The sequence below is a fragment of the Cucumis sativus genome, chromosome 5 (assembly GCF_000004075.3).
Source record: "Cucumis sativus cultivar 9930 chromosome 5, Cucumber_9930_V3, whole genome shotgun sequence".
Taxonomy (NCBI): domain Eukaryota; kingdom Viridiplantae; phylum Streptophyta; class Magnoliopsida; order Cucurbitales; family Cucurbitaceae; genus Cucumis; species Cucumis sativus.
The window spans coordinates 713,952-734,983 of NC_026659.2; the positions used below are offsets into that span (position 1 = coordinate 713,952).

General features: G+C 33.5%; 1 protein-coding gene across 4 annotated transcripts; it reads right to left on the reverse strand.

The window, feature by feature from the left end:
• Positions 1-1,575: 1,575 nt before the first annotated feature.
• Positions 1,576-19,766, reverse strand: LOC101212003. 4 transcript variants are annotated; one of them, XM_031885562.1, is made up of 27 exons: positions 19,456-19,764; positions 19,268-19,363; positions 17,990-18,153; positions 17,247-17,520; positions 16,811-16,878; positions 16,163-16,232; positions 15,724-16,083; positions 15,079-15,158; positions 14,945-14,996; positions 14,612-14,765; positions 13,546-13,633; positions 11,540-11,642; positions 11,356-11,446; positions 9,750-9,835; positions 9,115-9,297; positions 8,256-8,507; positions 7,364-7,459; positions 7,174-7,268; positions 7,015-7,078; positions 6,832-6,919; positions 6,651-6,724; positions 5,332-5,460; positions 5,130-5,203; positions 3,996-4,102; positions 3,640-3,755; positions 3,056-3,133; positions 1,576-2,480 (listed from the first exon to the last, which is right to left on the reverse strand). In XM_031885562.1, exons 1-27 carry the CDS (start codon positions 19,630-19,632, stop codon positions 2,268-2,270), a joined length of 3,432 nt encoding a protein of 1,143 aa, XP_031741422.1. In that variant the 5' UTR covers positions 19,633-19,764; the 3' UTR covers positions 1,576-2,267. The 4 variants fall into 4 exon arrangements, 2 of the variants coding, with proteins under 2 accessions (XP_031741422.1, XP_004145966.1); XM_004145918.3 differs by having other exon boundaries at positions 5,332-5,601; XR_004216749.1 differs by lacking the exon at positions 1,576-2,480 and having other exon boundaries at positions 3,985-4,102; positions 5,332-5,601; positions 19,456-19,766.
• Positions 19,767-21,032: the final 1,266 nt, after the last annotated feature.

Sequence of the window (21,032 nt, forward strand, 5' to 3'; positions counted from 1 at the left end):
ATATGGATGGAGGACTCAAATTAATCTTTTTAAAGTTTAAAAAATAAAACAAATGATGATAAGTTAAGATCTAATAAAGAGAGTTAAACAAAACTAAATTACATTTTCTAGATTTTCAACGTTGCGACGATTGAATTTTCGTGTTCTAAAAGGTTTGTTAGTTTAAAAGTGATTATTTAGGTTTAAACAAATCAACTAAGAAAGAACTTTCAATAATTATGCATGCACAATTGGTTAATTTTGACAAGTCAAAGCTTAGACAATTAAATACTTAAACACGGTTACATTGTGGTAAATCAAACGATCTATTAGACATTCAATATTTTATTTATGGTAAATCGACTTTAAATAACGAATTTATAAAGTAATTTAGAAGTTAAAGAAAACTTTATAGGTTAAAACAAAATTAAGATCTATAGAAACAAATAAGGATAGAGAGAGAGGAAAAAGAGAAAAAGGAGAAATGCAATGATTTGAGAGATGGATTAGGGGATGGGATGCCAATCAACTCAATATGTTTGGTTTTGTGGGTCAAAAAGCCAAAAGGGAATTTCCTTCTTTGTCGTTTAATTGCAGCAAAATGTCTTTTGATATTATAGTAAATATGAAAAGAAAAATGATTAATGAATCATTGTGTGCTTCTTTTTTTTTTTCAAGTTTAAAATTGGAAGGAAGAGATTGAATATTCTGACTGTAAAGAAGATAATCGGATTCATAGAACCTTGAATCGGATGTTTAGCCTAAGAGTTTGGAGTTAGACATTTTAAAGCCAAACTCAGATTCGAGCAATCGAAATAAAATTTGTATCAATAAACCAAATCCATGAATTTGGATGATGGGTTTTCATAGAATGTTGTAAGTTTGAAAGAAAAAAATATCATCACTCGTTTTCTATTTTTTATCATTAATTGTTGCTGACTGTCGACGATTGTCATTGATCAATTATAGTGATTGTGATCCATCAATGACTCTCAACGACCACTGTCAATCAGCCAACGGTAGTGAGATAGTCGATAATTGTTGTCGATGTAAATTGATCCATATAATCGTTAAATAGCAGTGATTTTTTTTTTTTGATTAATTACATGAAACACCCTTTCAAAGTGTGTCTAATAGATGGCATATCGTTTGACTTAACTTTGATTGAAAATATAACAGAAGAAAAAAACTAAAATCGAGTTGTAGAAATGTTTATTATTAGGTTTCTGAAGTATAACATTGGCTGAATGTTTCTTCCGATTGTAGAACATAAAACAATCTTTTAAAATTTATATATTTTTAATGAAAATGCATGTAACAATAGTAAGTTGAAAATTTATTCTCCAAAAATTTAAATTAATATCAATATAATTTAAAATTTATCAACGGTCAAAACAAACATAGTTCAACTTACATATACATACGTTTATGTCAAATTCGATTTTTAACTTTTTGAAAGTATCAACTATGCTTCTTTGCTCATAACTTTTAATTTTGGATATTTCGTCATCGAGCTATTCACCAACCAATTAAAATTCATTTCTCATTAGACAACAAAAAGAAAAGTGAAATTCATTGTACTATCAAACACACGAATTTATATCTAATAATTAGAATAGTTCATTAAATAAATTAAATGTCCTATATTATATTTAGGGTCATTAAAACAAGCAAACCAAAAAAATCTTACCTACATTATAAATAATTCAATTATCTATAATTTATTACAAAATGAAATACACAAAACAAAATTCACTCACCTTATACATAATAAATAGACCAATAGTAAAGAAGCTGTGCACTACAACATTGACTTGATGAGCTCAAAAAGGGAGGATCTTCCATTGCCAATTTGAGAAAGCAATGAGAGGAGGAAGGAAATATTACCGACTGAGCTCAAACCTTTCAAACGAACCCACTTACTCTGTACAGTCATAAATGAAAAGTAAACACTCTCTTTCAACTTGCTGAGAAGAATAGTTTCCCCAATCTCCCTGTGCATACCCACCAAATTTCCGAACCCCTGGCCCTGGCCAATCCACAAGAACCAGATCTAGCCATGTCTCGTGTCGATCATGCCTTGAAACTTTCACTTATATAACATCTTTAAGTGCATTTCGCGGGCTTATGCCAGTCGAACATCAGTCTATCATTTCCCGTTAATTTCATCAGAGGGGATTGCATCTCTTACAGGAACGTATCTGAAATCTGGGTAGAGGCTACAGGCTACAGTAACCGCTGAACTCTTTCCAATTGGTAGAATAATGTAACAAGAAAAGTGAAGGAATCTAGTGAATCCCTTTGACCAAGTTCTCAAATCTCTGAGAAATTGCACTTTGGTTGCTGCTTGTATACACTTCAATTAGTGACCGTAAAGCTTTCAATATCATTTCTCTCTTTTGATTGTTGGTGGAATTGTTTTCATCATCACCACGCCAATTGCTTCTCTCTCCAACCGACGAACAAAGTGCCTTGAACCATTCCTCAAGAAATGTTGCTTTCTAGCAAGGATTAGAATAACAGTTAAGATTACTGGAGAAAGAACAAAGCTTAAACAGCAGCTAAAGAAAACGTCGGTTTCATATTTCTTTTTCATGTCTGACAAGATGGGGCAGCTGTTCATTATTAGTTGTTGATAGGGGATTCTCTTTTTTCCCCTTGCTCTGTAGCTATTTCTCTATGTCCTTATGCACCATGTTTCAGATCAATATATTTACTTCATAACTTTTATGATATTTTTTAACATTTTGGAAAAATTTCAAATCCCAACCCCTATCCCTGCAAGATTCAAGAACACGTTTTAATGCAAGAGTTGAATGGAATTCCCAGTCCCTTACACAACAAAGTTCTTAGTCTCATTGATATGCAATGCAAATATATCTATTACTTTCCGCCACATCAGTGCATATTCTTTGTACAGTCTAGTATTTGTACACATAACACATAATTCCTGAATCTATCAATGATCGTGGTTGAAGAATCTAAAAACTACAGAGTATAAAGCAAGATGATATGCTACAATTAAGTAAAGACAGTTACACCCATATACTAATCAGTAAAGAAAGTGAGAACTTACTTTGACCAGAAAATCTTTCAGCGGTTGATGGTCAGTGCTGGCAGCAAGACTTAAAACATGTAACATGGTTGAAATCAGCTGTACACAACCAAAACATTAAGCAATTAAAGATAATTATTAAAAGAGGGAAGGTATATGAAAAGGACTCATCCAGATCCACGTTTAAAACTGATGGCTGCTTTTGAGAGTATGTGTGTTGAATTGTTAAATTGAAGCTAAGCATTCACCAACACTAGCAAATGTTAATTGGATAAATGACCAACTTTCACGGACAATATTGGATTAAGAGGACCAATCTCGTATGGAATTCGGAAGGATGACATAGATGTTCAAAGAATAAAAATAGAGATGTGTGCTACGGGATTGAATTACATTTTCCAGCTTTCTTAAGGATTCCATTCACAAAGAACTTCCTAAAGCTTGTAAGAAATAGTTTTCAAAATCACCAAGTTTTTTTTGTTGGACCATGAGTTCACAGCTAAGCCTCCTAATCCAAAGTAATCACTCAATGACAGAAATGAAAGGTGCTAGTTTGCTTTAACGCAGTAGTACTGCTCGTATTGAAATTGATTGAAGGAACTGACCTGCTTCTCAAGTGCAACCTTATACTTGAAACTCGGAGCAAGAATATGATTTGATTCTAGGTTCTCAATTGTGTGCTCCAGACCTTGGACTACATCTGGAAAAGACTTCCCATAGCCTGCACCAAAAAGTAAACTTGCTTAGAGCATCCATCTGCATGAAGTTCCAATTTCCTTTTAACCTGGGAAAAAGTATAGTGTGACTCATTACAAGAACACAGTTCTCCTTACTACTACCCCGCTCCCCTTCAAGAAATCAATCATGCAAAATTGAAACTAAGTAGAATGAACTTCAATAAGGTTGTTCGTTGCCATTCTTACGTTCTCAGTCTAGCAGATAATGAATACCTGGTACTTACCATACACTGAAGATGGCACAGATAAAGCAGCAGCAGCTTGTATCCTCACCTTAAAATTAGAGGAATCACGTAATAGCAGCAAAAGAATATTGAAAAGTGATGACACCCTAGCAAAGCAGCAAAAAGAAAAATTGATCATAAATACCATCGTCCTTCAGCAATTGAGTAAAATTATTTGTTGATAGGTAAACAGAAAGAACATGTTCAAGGTTGCAAACTCAACAATTGTTGAGAATGAATTTAATTAATTTTTTTAAAACCAAAAACTTTTTATTGATATATGAAAAGACATAATGTTCAAGACAACATTGCTCGAAAGAAGAAAAGAAAAACCAACAAAAAGGAAAAAGAAAAAAGGAAAAAAAAAACAAGGCCAACATAGCAGCCACAAAAAAGAAATGGCAAACTAAAAGCATACCAAAATAGAGTACTAACGAAAATCTCAAAAACAACAAACTAACCAGCAAAAAACAAACCAAAAACAATGAATAGCTGTAATTTATTTTATTAATCTAAGAGTAGTTAATTTTATTCCAAATTAACAAATAACAGCTCACTGAAATGAAGTAATAAAAATGTTAAATAGAAATTACTAAGTTCATAATAAAAACACATCAATTAGATATGAGGTTAAATTTGGTAGCGACTGAGTGTCTAGAAGAAGCAAGAAAGAGTGAAAGTGTAAAGTGATTAGAAAATAGGTTCTCGATTTCTGGAAAAGGGAAAAGGAAAAACAAATGAGAATGTTTAGAGAATGAGATTCTCCCATCTTTGAGGGAATGATTTCCAATTTGAGGAGAATCCCACTGCATTCAGATCTCATTCCTCTGATTTGATAAGCAACAAATTCCATCCAGGACAAATTTTGCACCAAAACTAAAACTCTAACTGAATTGATGATTTGAACGAAATCTAAGGAGTTTTCTAACCAAGTATATCTTTTTGACAACGTAATTTTATCACACACATTTAATTCTGCCGTGTCCTGCAGTCACAACCCATAGTCCAAAAAATTTATTTGATTGACCAAGAAGTGAAGTTATTCTTTAAAGGTAAATTCTAAAATGTTGAAGGAAGTAAGGAATATCCCTCAGGTTACTTGATAGCAGATTAACATTTTAAATTAAATTTCACCTGTCCAGATCCTGCAGTCTCAGTGTTTCATTTAAAAATAAGTTGCTTAATGCATGACAAACATTCCACTGGACCTGCTCAGCAAACGTTAGAATTTTAGTATCACAAAATATTTAGTCCTATAAAGACAAAAATGCACACTAAAGCAAACCCGACAGGATGGGGCAACTAAATTTCACATGAGAAATGTCAGAAATTATACCTTCACATTTCCAGTTGTGATCCCAGAAATAAATGCCTGAACTATTCTCTCAAGAAAACTTGAACTGTAGAATGAATTTGTATCGTTGAGATTTTTTGATGTGCATCCAAGATTTACTTTTGAATCATCCTTCGAAAAGAGATCCTCAGAGTTATTAGCCACTGAAGATAACCCTGAATTGCTTCTAGGCCTCTCACAGGGGGAAAGTAAACACGAAAACTTTATCAACCTTGAAAGATTTCCAAGAGCTCTGACAGCATTTGATTTAATCTAGTGGTACAAAAAATTGAAAGCTTACTATTGCATCAAGTGGCAAAAACCCAAATACAATGTACTTTACACTAAAGACAAAAAGCTTAAATCTGTTGATGCCTTTTAGTCAAATGAAACTAAAACTCAGAACCCTGAATACCTTAAAAATTGAAAAGATGGGAAATTTTATGGCAAAGCAATTAAAAAAAGAAGACAAATTGATGGAGGAGAATCAGATGTATTTAGTATATTTTAGTTAATATTTGTTTAGTTCTTAATTTATATTGATTAGAGTTTAATTAGAATTAATTAGTTAATTATGTTATTTTCTAGTAAGTCTACAAATAGACAATTTAGGGTTGTAATTAGAAGCTTTTGATCATATTTTGAAATAGAACATTGTTCTTTAAAGAGCTTTTTCTCTTCTTTGGGATGAATTTCTCTTGTTTGGCCATGGATTTGGCCTAATACCTCAACTCTCTGCATCACAAATGCTACAAGTCTAGAGCTCCCCTAAGTGGCCTTGCACTCATATCGTTTTCTTTATCCAAGAGTAGACAAATTTCCCTTTAGACTCCCTGTTGGACTGAACTGCATTACTCCAGAAAGTGGTTATCCTTTTTCTAGCCATCTAGCCTTCTCACTAGTTGAATGCCAATTTGGTATAAATTCAAAACCATAGCCTTTATTGATGGTGATAATTTTCCTTCTTTACAATAGTGTAGCAACTAAAAAAATTAACTTAGATTAAAAAAATAATCATAATAATTATAAATAAAATAAATCAATATTTATATATATAAAAATAACCAACTAACCGCTAGTATACTAATCAGTAGGACTAACAAACTGTTTAGACTAGTAACTAACAATTCTAGGATGTAAGCTTCATCAGTTCTGCAAGTAGATGGCTTACAACTCACATGCAATTCTTAGTTCTCTTCCTTGGGGAGTCTGTATCCTTATCAATGTGAAGTTTATTTATTATTAAGAATGAAAAGTGATAATAGCGTCTAAAGGTTAAAAAGAAGTTGAACTATAATACATTAGTAAAACTGAAAGTTCACCTTGTCTCCATCATTTGCTAGACGCAAACTGCTCTCAATTAATAGTGTCAATATATGAGAAGGTTCCACCGAATCTTCAAAATAAAGAATGAAGAGTTAGAAAACCATAACCCTATTAGTACTTAACACTCACATTATTCCCAAAAGGTGAATTACAACTTCCCTGTTCCTATAAACCCACCTGTGGGCTGTCTTGAAGGAGAGTCCTCAAAAAAGCGCCTGATTGACTCGCATATATTTGCCAATGCCCAAGAAGCTGTAACTCTTACCTGAAATGTTGTGGAAATAATTTACATAAATAGATAAGAGAAACGGAATATCATGCTAATATGAAGTATCAATGTATGTTCATAAAAGCAGTTACCGAAACCAAAGAATCACGAGTGTTGATCTCAACAGCATGAATGAACTTGTCAAGAATCTCTGCACTATATCATTTGGACATTTAGAAAAACTCGCCTTCTCAAGATGAAGGTAATAATGAAAACATAAATATTTTGCCACACCATTACTTTAGAAGCACCTTTGGGAAACTTGAGGGAAACATGATACGACACCAATGGCACGACAAGCAGCTGACCTCACCGAAGGCACCTCATCATGTACGGCAGCATTCACCTTTGAAATAAAGCATATAGCTGTTTGAAAAATGATTTTATCGGCCAAAATAGTGTTCAAGGGTAGACTTTGGTCTCAGCCAAATAAAAACTTACCACTGAAGACAGTATATAGTCCTCCTTTTCTTTAGAGAGAGAGGAGAAAACAGAGGAAGTAATACCCGCGAAACATGTAACAGATGCTGCTCTCACCTTCCATAGGAAAAGAAGGTTATGAATTCATTCTAAAAAAGGTAAATTCAACACCTCACATTTCACAGGATGAGATTATTTTACAAAGTTAAAAGAACCAAAACTTTATTAACTTATGAAACATTGGGCAGGGGAATGGTTTTGTAGGGAAACCAAAGTGCCAGTAAGCCTCATTGTTGGAGACCGTATTTACTGAAGAAGAGATCAAGTATGCAATGTGCAGTTTCTGAATGATGCACCTACAGGTGTCCAAGCTTAGATGGTTTTACAACTGAATTATTTAAAAAGTTATAGAACATTTTAAAAGGTGGCATTATGAGGGTATTCCAGTTTTCATTTCTTTCTTTTTTTTTTTTTCCTGTTTAGAATGGGATTTCACCTAATGAAACCTGTATTTGCCTCAGTCCCAAGAGATCAAATTCTCAAGCAGTTAGTGATACCGACTGTAGACCCATCTGTCTCTCCTCATGTCTCTACAAGTTCTTCCAAGGGTTCCCTCCAAAATACTAGAAAAGATTCTCCCTTCCACTTTCACCAAGTACCAGTCGACTTTTATTGATGACAGACAAACATAATGAGCTTGTTGATGAATCGTGGTCTCAATCTTCCAAAGAATAAGGCTTTTTTTAAATAATCCAATTCATCTGGGATCCTACAGATCCAATCTATTTCCTATTCAAGATCAGTCTCCTTAGCATCATCCTATATGTGCGTGTCATGGTTTTATAGAACAATGTTTTGTAATATTTTCAAATATAATAAAACATTTGAAGAAATAAGGGAAAGTGCGGTCTACCATGGCGGAAGAATGCACCAAACTCCTTGGTAAATGCTTCTCAATCACCTCACACCACTGCTTCATTCCTGCGCAGACATCCTCTGGACTGTCAATAGTTTCATCTAAATTCTTCAATTCGTATGATGGAGCTGATGAGACCTTCTTCATTCTTATGCAGTCCAAAGTAAATGGAGAATCGAGTAGGTTATCATCCAAAAGATCCTCCGTGCCTTTGAACCCAGATATTGCTCGCAAACACTCATCCAAAACCTGAAAGCATTGAAAAGAGGAAAGAAATTGTCATGCAAAGGAGACAGGAGTAACTTTTAAACATCAATCTTTTGAGTTTGGCAGTTATATTCCCTACTAGATATTTATAAACAGAGAAAATTACTGACAACTTTCCATTATATAATTGATAAGCACCAAAGACTTAAAAATAATAAACACCAAAGTTGTAAAAACTAATGACCTTACAAATTTATTTCACTCTTGCCTAGGCCTCCATAGGAGATTAATAGGACCCAAATCTTTCCTTCTCCATGGTAAACTACCTATCGTTATTGTATACGTGGATAGCATTATTGTTGCTATTGGAAACTATGAACAAAAAGGTCAAGGTACCAGTTAGCCTAGAATCCTTTTTAGAATATTACATCATATCAAGGTGGAGTGATTCAAATATTTGGCCTTCTAAATAAAGTAGAGATTTTATCAATGAGATATGCTCTAGTTGGCACCTTAAGTCAATCATTAACAAGAATCCTACCGATTAACACATAAAGACGAACAATTCATGGAAAATGGAGATGGCTTAAAAACACTCAAGGAAAACAACTAATTTACTGTTTGAAGATCCAGGGGAAAAAAAAGTAACCTTGACTGCAGCTGTAATAACTTTTTCACCAATAATTCCAACACTATTTCTAGACTGCACCCTCCACTGCCCCGTAGAAACTTCAGGAGCAGCTTCATGAAGAAAGTTGGAAACAACTGAGGAAACTTGCTCCCAGAAAGCAAACATGATATGTGGATAATTGTGTGATACAGCTTTTAAGGCCTGCAAAAAAAAAATCTCACATACAGTCCAAGCCATACATTCTATAAAATTTTCCGGAAAAAAACTATTATTCCTTTAAAATCTCACCAACTAAACATCCTAATAGCTTTGGTGAGCCATTTACTAGTATTCTGGATCTCAAAAACTGAAGACCTGCATCCTATGCATTTACATACTTCACTATCCCATCACTTTGCACAAATTATTGATTAAGCATTCATTAGTTAAATGTTGAAATAATTCCTTAAATAATATGTTAAGTGCATCCTCTACCAGGAAAAAGACTTTTAAAAAAATTAGAGATAAGGTGTGACAACAATCATATCCATGACAATACAGAGATGAGGTCATGCCATGTGAACAGTACTAGGTGCTTGAAAAAGAAAAACTGCAAGAATAATAAAACCAGAAGTCAGACAAATAAACCAAAGAAAGTTTCAATCCAATGTTACCTGAAGAGCCTCAATGCATATGGTTGGGTTGGTTAGTTGCTCAGAATATTGAAGTAATATGACAAGAACACTGTTTCCCTTTTGAGCTACACGAAAAAGAAAAAAAACCGTGGATATCAAAGAAGTTTATTAAAGAAACTCAAAGTTTTCAACCATAGAAAAACACTAAAAGTTTGAAAGAACCAAAATAATCTATTTCATTCGCTAAAGAAATAAATATAAGTGTATAAGGGTAACCTAAGCAAGATAACTATTAAACCACCAATTCACCCAAAAGCTTAAGCTTGTGGTTAAAGGCAAATTTAATTATATATCACCAACAATAATAAAAAAGACTAGAGGATAATATTTCATTCTCATTGTTGTAATAGGCTAGTCTTATTTGGGATATGATGTTTTGGTGCTAAGGGGGTGTCAACCTAGTTGAGATGTCCGGGTGCACCTTATGATCTCCTATCGTTTATCGCTTGTTTGACATCTTTATTTCGCTCTTTGTATAATTCCCTTGTACATTGAGTTCTTATTATTAATAAACAAGTTCGTCTTCGTTTAAAAAAAATATATGACTACTATGATAATAATAAGTGTGTCTCATTCATTAAAGAGGTACATCTCATTCGATAAGTGTATCTCTCTCACTAAAAAAAAGAACAATAGTTTTGTCTTTATTGTAATTTTACTAACTTTACTTTAGGACTTCGTATGTGCCAATATATATGAAATTATAAGATACAGAATGTGACACGTTATAACTTATTACCCTGTATTTTGTCTCAAATTAACTTAGTCAACCTAAATTGTCAAGAGAATCTAAGCAGACTATCGAAAAGAAATAATGATGAAATAAATAAATTAATGTTTGTGATTTAGAAGAATAGTAGAAAATAATTAAAGCCCTTAAGAACAAAATTGAATGCGAACATCCAGTGTTTTTAAAGCTCAAGGCGCAAAAAGGCATAATAATCTTCTGAGCCTTAAGCACAGGGTGCAAAAAAAGGTGCGATCCTTTTTCTGTAAAGTGCACTGTATATAAAAAGACAACATTTTGAGAAAGCATAGTTGAAGGAAGAAGAGGGTAAAATGTTTTCATTTAGGCTTAGTCATTTTTTTTAATAAATAGAAAAGGAAATGGAAAACCTTAATTTTTACTATTTTTTTAAAAAAAATGAAAAAACCCCAAGGCACAGGGTTTTGGGCCTTGGGGCTTCATAAAAAGTGCACGACTTATTTTGTGAGCATGCCTTTTCAAGGCGAGGCACCAGACTTAGGTCTTAACGTCACGCGCCCGAGAGGGCTTTTTAAAAGGGAAGTTAGTAAAAAAAATTGTGATAATGGAGCCTATGTCACTTACATTTTCAAAATTGCAAAAATAGCAAATTTAAAAGCAGATTACCGTCATATTTGCCAAATTTGCAGTATGCAAAAATAAGGTGTTATAAGCTGTTTGTTTCTAAATTTTTTTGTCATCTAATGCAATTTCCCTTTTTAAAACACTGCAAACACCCAAAAATCTTTCTGATGCTAAACCACAGCTGTTGAAAAATTAATATAGTAATTAAGAACTGGTTAGGAATTTCAGAAAATTAACCAGAAAACACAAGCCAACCTGTGGATATTTGTTTGGAAAGCATCTCTTTTACATAAGGTGATGACTGAGAAGTAGATAAGGCTACATTCAAGCAACCGATAGCTGCAGCCTATAGCAAAATGAAAAACAATACTTGTAAACAACTATATAATAAAAATAATTAAAGAAAAAATGAGGGTAAGGTTCCAAAATCAGTCCTAACCAGCAAGTCAGTTTGATCACTTCTGAATGAAAAGCCCTCTTCAATTGTTGCTTGTAAAGCTTTTACCATGTTCGGCAACAACTCTTCAGGCATCCTTGGATATCTGAAATAACAGGATCTTTCAACATATTAGAACCCATAACTAGGAGAGAGCATGTGGATTGCACCCATGAAAAAAGCCTTGTGGTTAGCACTCATAGCAACTTCAAATGGTAGGACCTTTCACCTTTCCTTTCCATTTTGAAACAAAGCACAAAATCCATTTTATAAAATTTGTATCTCATTAGAAAAAACATACATATGGAAGTTGTATATATAATTCTTAGAAATTTGAACCAGGTCAAGGATTATTCTTGAGAAAAACTGACAAGTGAAATGTTAAAGTTTATTCTGATGCAGACTGAGTAGGTGTTAATGGAGATAGAAAAGTTGCCACAGGTTGCAGCTCCTTTGTATGGGGTAATTTTGCAAATGGAGAAGCAAAAATTAGCTTGTGCTTTGTGGTTATAAGTAGTAGTGAAAAAGCTGAATTCAGAGCACTTGTTCATGACATGTGTAAGGAAATAATACTTCATCACCAATACAAAAAATTTGTAACAATCAAGCTGGCTGCATGAGCATCACAAAGAATCTCATTCGCCATCATGACGTTTTTATTTTTTGTAATTTAGAAAATCATCTCTTAATTTTTGTAATCTTTCAGGGTTTTTTTTTTTTTTGATATCCGTGAGTCCGGGAGATATCCAAGCTAGCTTACACACACATCGACTAATCTCACGGGACAACCCGTCTGACCCTACAATATTTTGATATCAAGAAAACTCATAGAAAACTAATTCCTAGGTAAGTGGTCACCATGGATTGAACCCACGACCTCTTAGTTAGATATTTGTCACCCTTTTTACCACTAGGCCAACCCTCCATGGTTAAGATTGCATTTTTTTTAAGCATGGTTTAAGATTGCAGTTTTTTTAGATGAACAGGCATTTGGCTACCTTAAGAGGGTCGTGATTACTCTTGCCGTTTACCCGCAAGATCGCATTTTTTTTGCTTTTTCCTTTTAGAATAGTGAATAATGAATGGTCTTTTTTCATTTTCCTTTTAGGACATTTAATAAATGTATTTATTCAGATAAGTTTTAGAAATTTTAGCAATTTTAAATCTTCAAAATGAGCATTGAGCAGGAATAGAATATTGATAGAAGTAGGATCCTCTCAACCTCTTAATCTTTAGGTGTTAAAATAAGTAAATAAATAAAAACAACAAGATAAGTGAGGCCTTAGCTAAAGCAAGCATTTTTCTAAACCAAGAAACTCTTTAGACTATGGGTCCATTGTGTAGAAGGAAGAGTTCTTCGCTAGTTTTGTAGAATATGTTGACATAGACAAGGAAATTGATTTCTCTAAGAATCTAATGTAAAGGTGGGTCAAGAATTTGTTTTGAATGTGTTTGACTTCTTTCATCTAAGGAGAAAATTCTTAAAACACTCCAAAGACTTGTGGTGACATGGAAAAGAAGTCTTTTATTGCTTTTGATGGCTACTATGATTTTAGATGTTGACTAATAAAAAAAATATCATTTCTTAACTTGGGCAAATTTTCAGTAAATCGAAGATTCAACTTCTCTAATTGAAATGGCTACAACAAGCTAAATAACATATTTTTATTGGAAATTTTGAGTCATTGAGAGAAGTAGTTGGCTCCTCCATTATTTTTTAATATTCAAGATTAGGTTATCTTTTAAGAGGAACAGAATGTCGTAGTGTGTAATTAGTATTTAGTATTAGTATTAAATTTGTATTTTCAGTTTAAGCTTTAGAATGTTAGAAAATTCTTTGACATGAATTATCGATTGCATTTGGAGTAAAAATACAAGTTTGCACCAACAAAACAAGTCAACCTGAATATAATAGAAAAAATGAATAATATCTAAAACAAAGTTCAACATTCCATATACAATAAAGAAAGATATTAATCAACAATGAGACATCTAAAAGGATTACATACGGAGTAGATGATATCAGATGCAAAAGAATCTTGAACAAGATTGTCAACAATCTACCATGAGTTGAACGTTGGATCAAGTACAGAACACCTATAAACAAAAGTACCTATGCGTTTATAAATGGAAGGGAAAAGGACAAAGAATAGGAATGTGGAGATCAAAAGAGAAAATAACAACAGAAGATAAGAGAGAGTGGTTAACAAATACAAGTCATTTGGAGGAGGACATTGCTAATCTAATGCAACAATTCAATGCCGAACCCTCCTACTTCACAATCAAAGTTAGAAATATTGAAAGTAAAACCCTACTGCAACAATCTAATGCAGAGCAGATCAAAATTAGTACACTAGGAACACAAATAGATATATGGTAAGGAGAGAAATTTTGGTTCATGTCATGAGAAACAAATTAAAATGAAAGGGCCTATAATGAGGCTAAAAGTGGAATCATCTCTCTGAGCGTCAGCAAGAGGAATCACTTGCGCTCAAAAAGGGGGTAGGCATACTTAAATGCAGGTAAAACACAAACCTTCCAACCAATATTTATCAGTCTTTGCAGCCTCTGCAAAGTAACAAGGTTGACCAGCTATGTGCCAAATTCGTTCAAAATGCCATTTTATTGTAAAAAACTTGAACTTTGACTGTTAGCCTCTGCAACCTAATTTTAGGTAATTCCGATTTGTCTGTTAGCCTCTACAGTCTAATCTTAGGTAATTTTAATGGCTTTTCCTACTATAAAACCTTCCTGGCCATGATTTCTATTTTCATTCTCATCGCCCCAAAATACAAAATGTTATAGATACTACTTTGGATAGAAAGGAACAACCACACCTTCTCCAAGACCGAAAGACCAATTGACCAGCATGATTTTTTTTTCGTTCTCGTCATCCCAAAATACAAAATGTTACTGATGCTACTTTGAATAGAAGAACCAAGACTTAAAGACCAACTGGATAGATTCATGTAGCTCCCAAGACCGTCTACTTTTCAATCTCTTAATGGAAAGTGACTTTTTTCTTATTTTAAAGCTAAATACATAAAATAATATAAACAAAATAAAATCAAGTACCTGTATGGAGTTGCATTAGTATCTGCCCAAGGGAAATTGAAAGAGGCATAAAGGATCCACATTTAGCTGGATCTCTGTATTCTGCAATCTGCAAGGAAATGGAAGTAGTCCTATCCAACATAACCACCAGGGCTGCAGCAGACGCTATCTGGACCTGGACAAGCCAAAACAGTATTTAATAGATAGAGCACTTAGAATCACTGAATGTATACATTAACAAAAACAGATAAAAAAATATTTGAAAAAAAAAAAGAACGAACCACACTCTCACCCTATTTTCAGTCAAAAAAACTGAATTGTTGGTTAAACAATTACAGGAAACAGTATATGTACCTTAAGAGAAGGATCAAATAGAAGACATGTCATTAAAGTTGCGTCAAATTTCCTACAAGAACATAATTAAGGACACAGAAAAAATAAGTATGTAGATCACAATAAATGAACAGAGAAAATAAAATAAGACCTACCTTGGCAGCAGCACATCCCGAGTTGGCAAAAGAAGTGTCCATTGGCTGGTGAATGCTTTGGGGTCAGCTTGGCAAAGATCCTATCAACCAAAAGTAAAACACATAAAAATTTTAAGTTCTTAAAAAAACTAGAATAATTTCATGTTTTTTTTTTTATAAAGAAACATTTTATTGAATAAATGAAATATGGAAAATCCCAACACCTAACAATTCCAACTATGGTTGACATGAATAAACCACTGAAAATTTTCTAACACTCAAGAACTATGAACTTCACAACAATTGATTTTCTTAGTCAAGAAATATCTTTGAATTGAACTCCAAATATGTCAACGTTTCACTTTGTTACAAAATCGATAAATAAAGATAAATAGAAAAGCCTAAACAGTAAATAATCAACACACAAATTTACGTGGTTCAAAAATAGTATGTTAGCTTCCACGAGACAGAGAGAGAATAATTTTATTAGAGAATAGAGAGAATTATTCAGAATACTGAATGTTAAAGAGTTTATATAGCACACTTCTGTAGACTCTAGGGTAAAAAACCGTAAATAAGATAAAGATGGCAAACATGTAAATAACTTAGGTTTGACTGTCAAGATAGATTTAAGTAAGATCATCTCTTTCTGAGTTACCAACTTACCTGTATACAAAGAATAGCAGCAACCCGAACTTTGCCATTCTGAATGATGTCAGCATCTCTGCCCGGCCCATCACTGTCATGATCAGAATCTGAAGATATAGAATCACAGTTGAGATACTCTACAGCCATTGAACTCTGAGCATTTTGAACACTGGCCTGCTTCTTAGTTAAATTTTCTCTTCTACGCATGTGTGGGGGCCTATATGGACTATAATTATCCTTTTTCGGCTCCTCCAAACTGGACTTGGTGCTGGTCAAACTAGGTTCTTTCCCTTGATTACCAACTGAACAAGCAAGTAGGGGCCTATTAGAAAACCCATAGGCAAAGAACATGCGCAATGCTGCTACAAAAGCTGACACCTGAAAAAAATATTGAAAAAGATGCTTCAATAAGTAAGCATTCTCAATTTAGGTTTCGAAGTGTAGTTCTATTCCTTACATGGTCAGAAAGGGAGCATTTGGGTTCTGCTATAACCAAATGAAGACATCTAAGAAGAGACAGATAGTACCTGCAGAACAGAAAACACAAAAGCAAGAAAAGGATGACTCTTCCTTTTTTTTATAAGAAACCAAGCTTGGGAGACAAGGAAAACAAAAAAGAACCCTGAAAAAGAACCACCTCCCACCGAAATACAAAAAAAGGGTTTAGGGGAACGAGGCCTTGTTTCACTAATTTGAAAATTGGCCAAGATAAGGGATTACAATTTCTGGTTAGGAAAGATGGATAATGGGGCAAGTAAATGCACGTTTCATGCAGTTTGAAACTCTTCAATAAAGTAAAAGTAAAATAGAATGCAAAACACAAAATCTCCAATAAAGCCAATGAAATGGCTGTTGTCTGAGTAAATGATGTAACCTTGAGAAATTTTTATTAAGTCCCCAATAGTCCATCTTACACATGATATCATCTGAAACTTCTTAAATAAAAATCAAGTCTAGTAACAATCAAAAGAAAACCAGTAGGCAAAATACAGAAACTATACTAAACCCAATAGGATGGCTGGTACTCACTGGTAAATCAAAAGTAACGATCTCTCTAAAAATAACGAACACTGTACGACATTAAAATATTGTTGAAGCTGTATACCTGGACATCATCTTGTCTTCAACAAGTACATTCGTAGATGCCAAAAAGTCCATCAATTTTCGAATGACCTATGAACAAAAGAATCAAGCTCAACAGGTTATCTGCAGTGTTGAAGGTTACCATGCTAGCTGAAAATATTTGACATTAGCATGAATCGAGGTGTGTTGTTTTGCAGGGTCTTTAGAGACAGAAATGGTAGAATTCTTAGTGGCTTGAGAAAACTTTGTATGATATTCCTACCTTTTTTTTTTTTTGGGTACATTAGTAGATTCCAAAAATTCCATCACTTTTCATCCAAGTAAAAATAATAATGCACTATTTCCTTATTGGCTAACCGACTATATATTGCTTCCAAAACATTCCAATTGAATGTAACCCCCGAATATCCTACAAATGCATTCATAAAAAACCACAAATGTAACAGAATTGTTTCTACCTGAATTGTTGACTTCCAAACATCAACTGGAAAATATGAACCCAGACTTGTGATGGCCTGACTAAGTAGATCAAACGCTACAGCCTGAACATCCCATAAACTATTGCATTTGGGTACACTTTTCACAACTTCAGCAGTACAACCATGTCTAATGATTGAATTTGACAGGGGGAGTATTGCCGATTGAGAGTCAGCAATCACAGAAAGCAGGAACTTAGAGAGCTGAATATCTTCTGCTGGTAAGAACTTCCGCTGCTGTATAGAGACAACGTGTCTGCAAAAAAACAATAGATAATTAATCATGTCCATAAAACAGAAAACAAGGTCCAAGATATAAACATGAAATCATGACCAAATCTACCTTGAAACTCTTTAGTACAAGAAATTTCAAGAGAATCTATGAAGTTCACATTTAGGATTTAACCAAATAGCAGAAAAGCCTTCCCTTCTAAATTCAAAAATTACATTGTTTCTCCCTTCCTATGCACCAAAATAATGATAAAGAAAACCACGGTGAATTTTATTTTTTCCCCTTATTCAGTTTTAGGAACTCTCTCTCTCTATAATGAAAACCTAAGAATACTTTGAGTAACCAAACTAGCAACTAATCTTATCAAATTCACTCAGATGAGCAAACATTGCTTGGGCCCAAATGACAAAATACTGACCCAGTGTACAGCAGTGAAAGCAGCAAGAAAGAGTAGTGTTTCCCCAAGCTATCAGAGGAGAAAATAGAAGCTAACCTTACAATCTCCAAAGATTCCAAGACAGGCCTGATTAGAGCATAATTTTCTGGAAAATTAAGCTTTCCAAGTAGGATTTGGGTCACATCTCCAAAATACCGAAGGAGCAGATTCCACGAGGAAGAACTGAATTCAAGAGAAACTTGATAAGAAATACCGTGAATCTGCATTGGGTGAAATAATATAAATAATTAGAGAAAACTGAGAATTCAGAAGAGCATAGAGAGGGCCAGAAACACAATAAGATAGCAAGGTTATCCCCATTGAAAAACATTTATGTATAAAAAATATGCGCCACAAAAGTTCCTTGTCATACAGAAACGTATTTCTTTTAACAAATACAATATTACTGGAGTGCAGTAATTTAAACCTTAACTTATATCTAGCAGTTCGTATGTTTATAAATATGTCAAATATACGTGTCAAACTTTTCTCAATGAAATTATATGCAAAATTATCTCCATATACAATGAAGTTCTCCACTATACGCAACCTGTTTGAAGTCGGGAAACATGGCTTCCACTAAGTAATGAACTTTTACATACGTAGTTATTATGAGGAAGAATGGAACTCTGCATGTCTTAAATAGGATTTTTGAGTATGATGGTGAAATTGCATCATATCATGTTTGGTCCTCTAGATATCATGTCAGCTAAAAAAATTGTATCATTCTCCAAACTACATTTTGTTTGGAGGCCTTTCTTTCACGTAGCCTCCTCTCTTTTGTGGGTTTCTCCTTTGTTATGCTTGTATTCTTTCATTTTTTCTAATTAATATATATCGAGGAAAACATTCACAAATAAAATGGAAGATCTTCTCCAAGCCAACTTATGCGCACACCTCAACTAATCTCACGAGACAACCAACGGAACCCTATAACATTTTGAATTTCTAGGTAGACATATTAAACTCATGACCTCTTAGTTAGTTATTGAGACTATCATTGTTGTAATAAAATACTAAATCCACCTTACCCAAAAAAACTGAAGTTTTCATATGATTTAACCCAATGAACTTTAGGGCCTCTCTGATAACTATGGTAATTTTCATTTCCGAAACTTAAATCGGAAACAATTTCTTCTAGTTTCTAAACACCACACAGAATCCATTTTCATACGGAAAATAGATCATGATTAAATTGAGGCGATCATCTTAACAGATGCCCGAAGATTAACTAACAGAACGAACTTCCCAATTCCATCGTTCTAGCTCTAACCCAAGTAAATTGGTCCGAAAGAATAAAAAATGACCAATGGAAATCGAAAATGTGAACTGCACCAGATGTATGATATCTGCGAAGATAAGGGCAATGTCTTGCACGGAGTCAGCAGCAGAAGTAGCCAATTCTAAGAGAAACAGCAGATCTGATGAAACCTATGCACACAGAGAAGGAGCAACAAAGCGATGAGTATGCATTTTCCGAATAGCCTCCAATAAGATAAATAGAAGAAATAAGAAAAACGTACTTCTGGTGGAGGAAGGTAGCGTGCGGCGGCGATTAAGGAGTCGGAGTGCGAGAAGATGGTGTCGTAAAGAAGTTGGGAAATTGAGGTTGAAGAAGAGATGGATTCGTCTCTCAGAGTCAGAAACGCCGTCCTCCATGACCTTACTGAAGATGATGAAGACGATGACGGCGTGGCCATTCTCGGCGATTAGCCTTCAACTCTTCAATTCCGGTAATTAGCCTTCAACTCTTCGACTCCGGCTATGTAGTCCATCCCCGCGCTAGCGGGAAATTTTCTAATGCTAATGTAACTATTGTTTTCCTTCATAATTTCCTTCCAAATTTCTTTTTCTTATACCAATTATTCCCTTCCAAAATCCTTTTTATGAAATCATCATTAATTCATTTTAGATTATAAAATTTAATTATTTTAGTTTGCAATTTCACCCAAAATAATTAAATATATAGCAATGTTTCGAGAGAAATTATAAATATAGAGTCTATTATCAATATTAGGTGTCCTATGTTATATCAGTTAAATATTTTATTATCGATAGACTTTGACAAATTATATATTGATATTTTGAATAATATTATATATATTGAACTTTGACAAATTTTAAAAATAATATTATATATATTGATATTTTGAATATAATTATTATATTTGTAACTATTAATTAGTTTCTTTTAAAGTTGGTTCAACTTTAGTCTATGTACTAAAATGTTGTTTTTTCTTGGTCGAACAAATCTCAAACTATGTGATCAAAACAATAGGTTTAACTTTTGTTTTATTTTCACGTTATTCATAGGTCAAAAAATATTTTTCTATCTCTACATTTTGACCAAAATAATAATTTAGTCACAAACTTAATTACGTGATCATTTAGTTATGTTTCAGTAGAATTTGTAATAATTAGCTCATCAACTTTAGTAAGTAACGATCAAGCTTGTGTGCTTTGCAATTTGTAATGATTTAGTCAGTGTTGTAAAATAATACTAGTATGATTTAAATCTAACTTATGTAACAATATTAAGTTATGAAGGCAATAAATAAATAAACAAGCCAACAAACTAGCTCCCATCGAGATAAAACTAACCTATATCTTCATGGGGCCATCGGGAGATTCAACGAGAAAAGTGTTGCATTTTGTAGATAGGCCAATGGGTTAAGGGAGACATCATCTCCCGACATGGTAATTCAGGTGTTAGGAGATTACTACAGCTATCTACGACGTATTTACACGAGTTTTTTTTACCATCAACAAATCATCTACCAACGCTCTTTTGGGTCTTTGCCGATTGTTTTGTGTGCATGGAGAAGTCTATTTTCTTGTAATACCACCAAGGGTATTTTGAAAAGTAGACCTCATATGCGTTAAATTACATTATTGTTTCTATTACTCGTCTTTTTTTTGTTTGTCTTACACATGCATGACTGTATTAACTTCTATGAAAAAAATCTTATTATTTTATCTATTTTACAGTCTAACTATGTTTGTTTGTTGATGAAATGTGGGATCTACAACCAAATTGGAAGCCAACAAACACAAATATGAAACTGCTTCTTGAAAAATTCACAAAGAGACATCGTTACGG

Bases quoted from the DNA above. Each gene is read 5' to 3' on its own strand.
- LOC101212003 (XM_004145918.3), bottom strand. From the start codon at position 19,632: ATGGCCACGCCGTCATCGTCTTCATCATCTTCAGTAAGGTCATGGAGG. The intron at 16,233-16,810 runs GTATACAGCTTC...TCTGTTCTGCAG, and splicing joins GAAGACAAGATGATGTCCAG to GTACTATCTGTCTCTTCTTA. The intron at 3,756-3,995 runs GTAAGTACCAGG...TTTTTGGTGCAG, and splicing joins TGTGCCATCTTCAGTGTATG to GCTATGGGAAGTCTTTTCCA.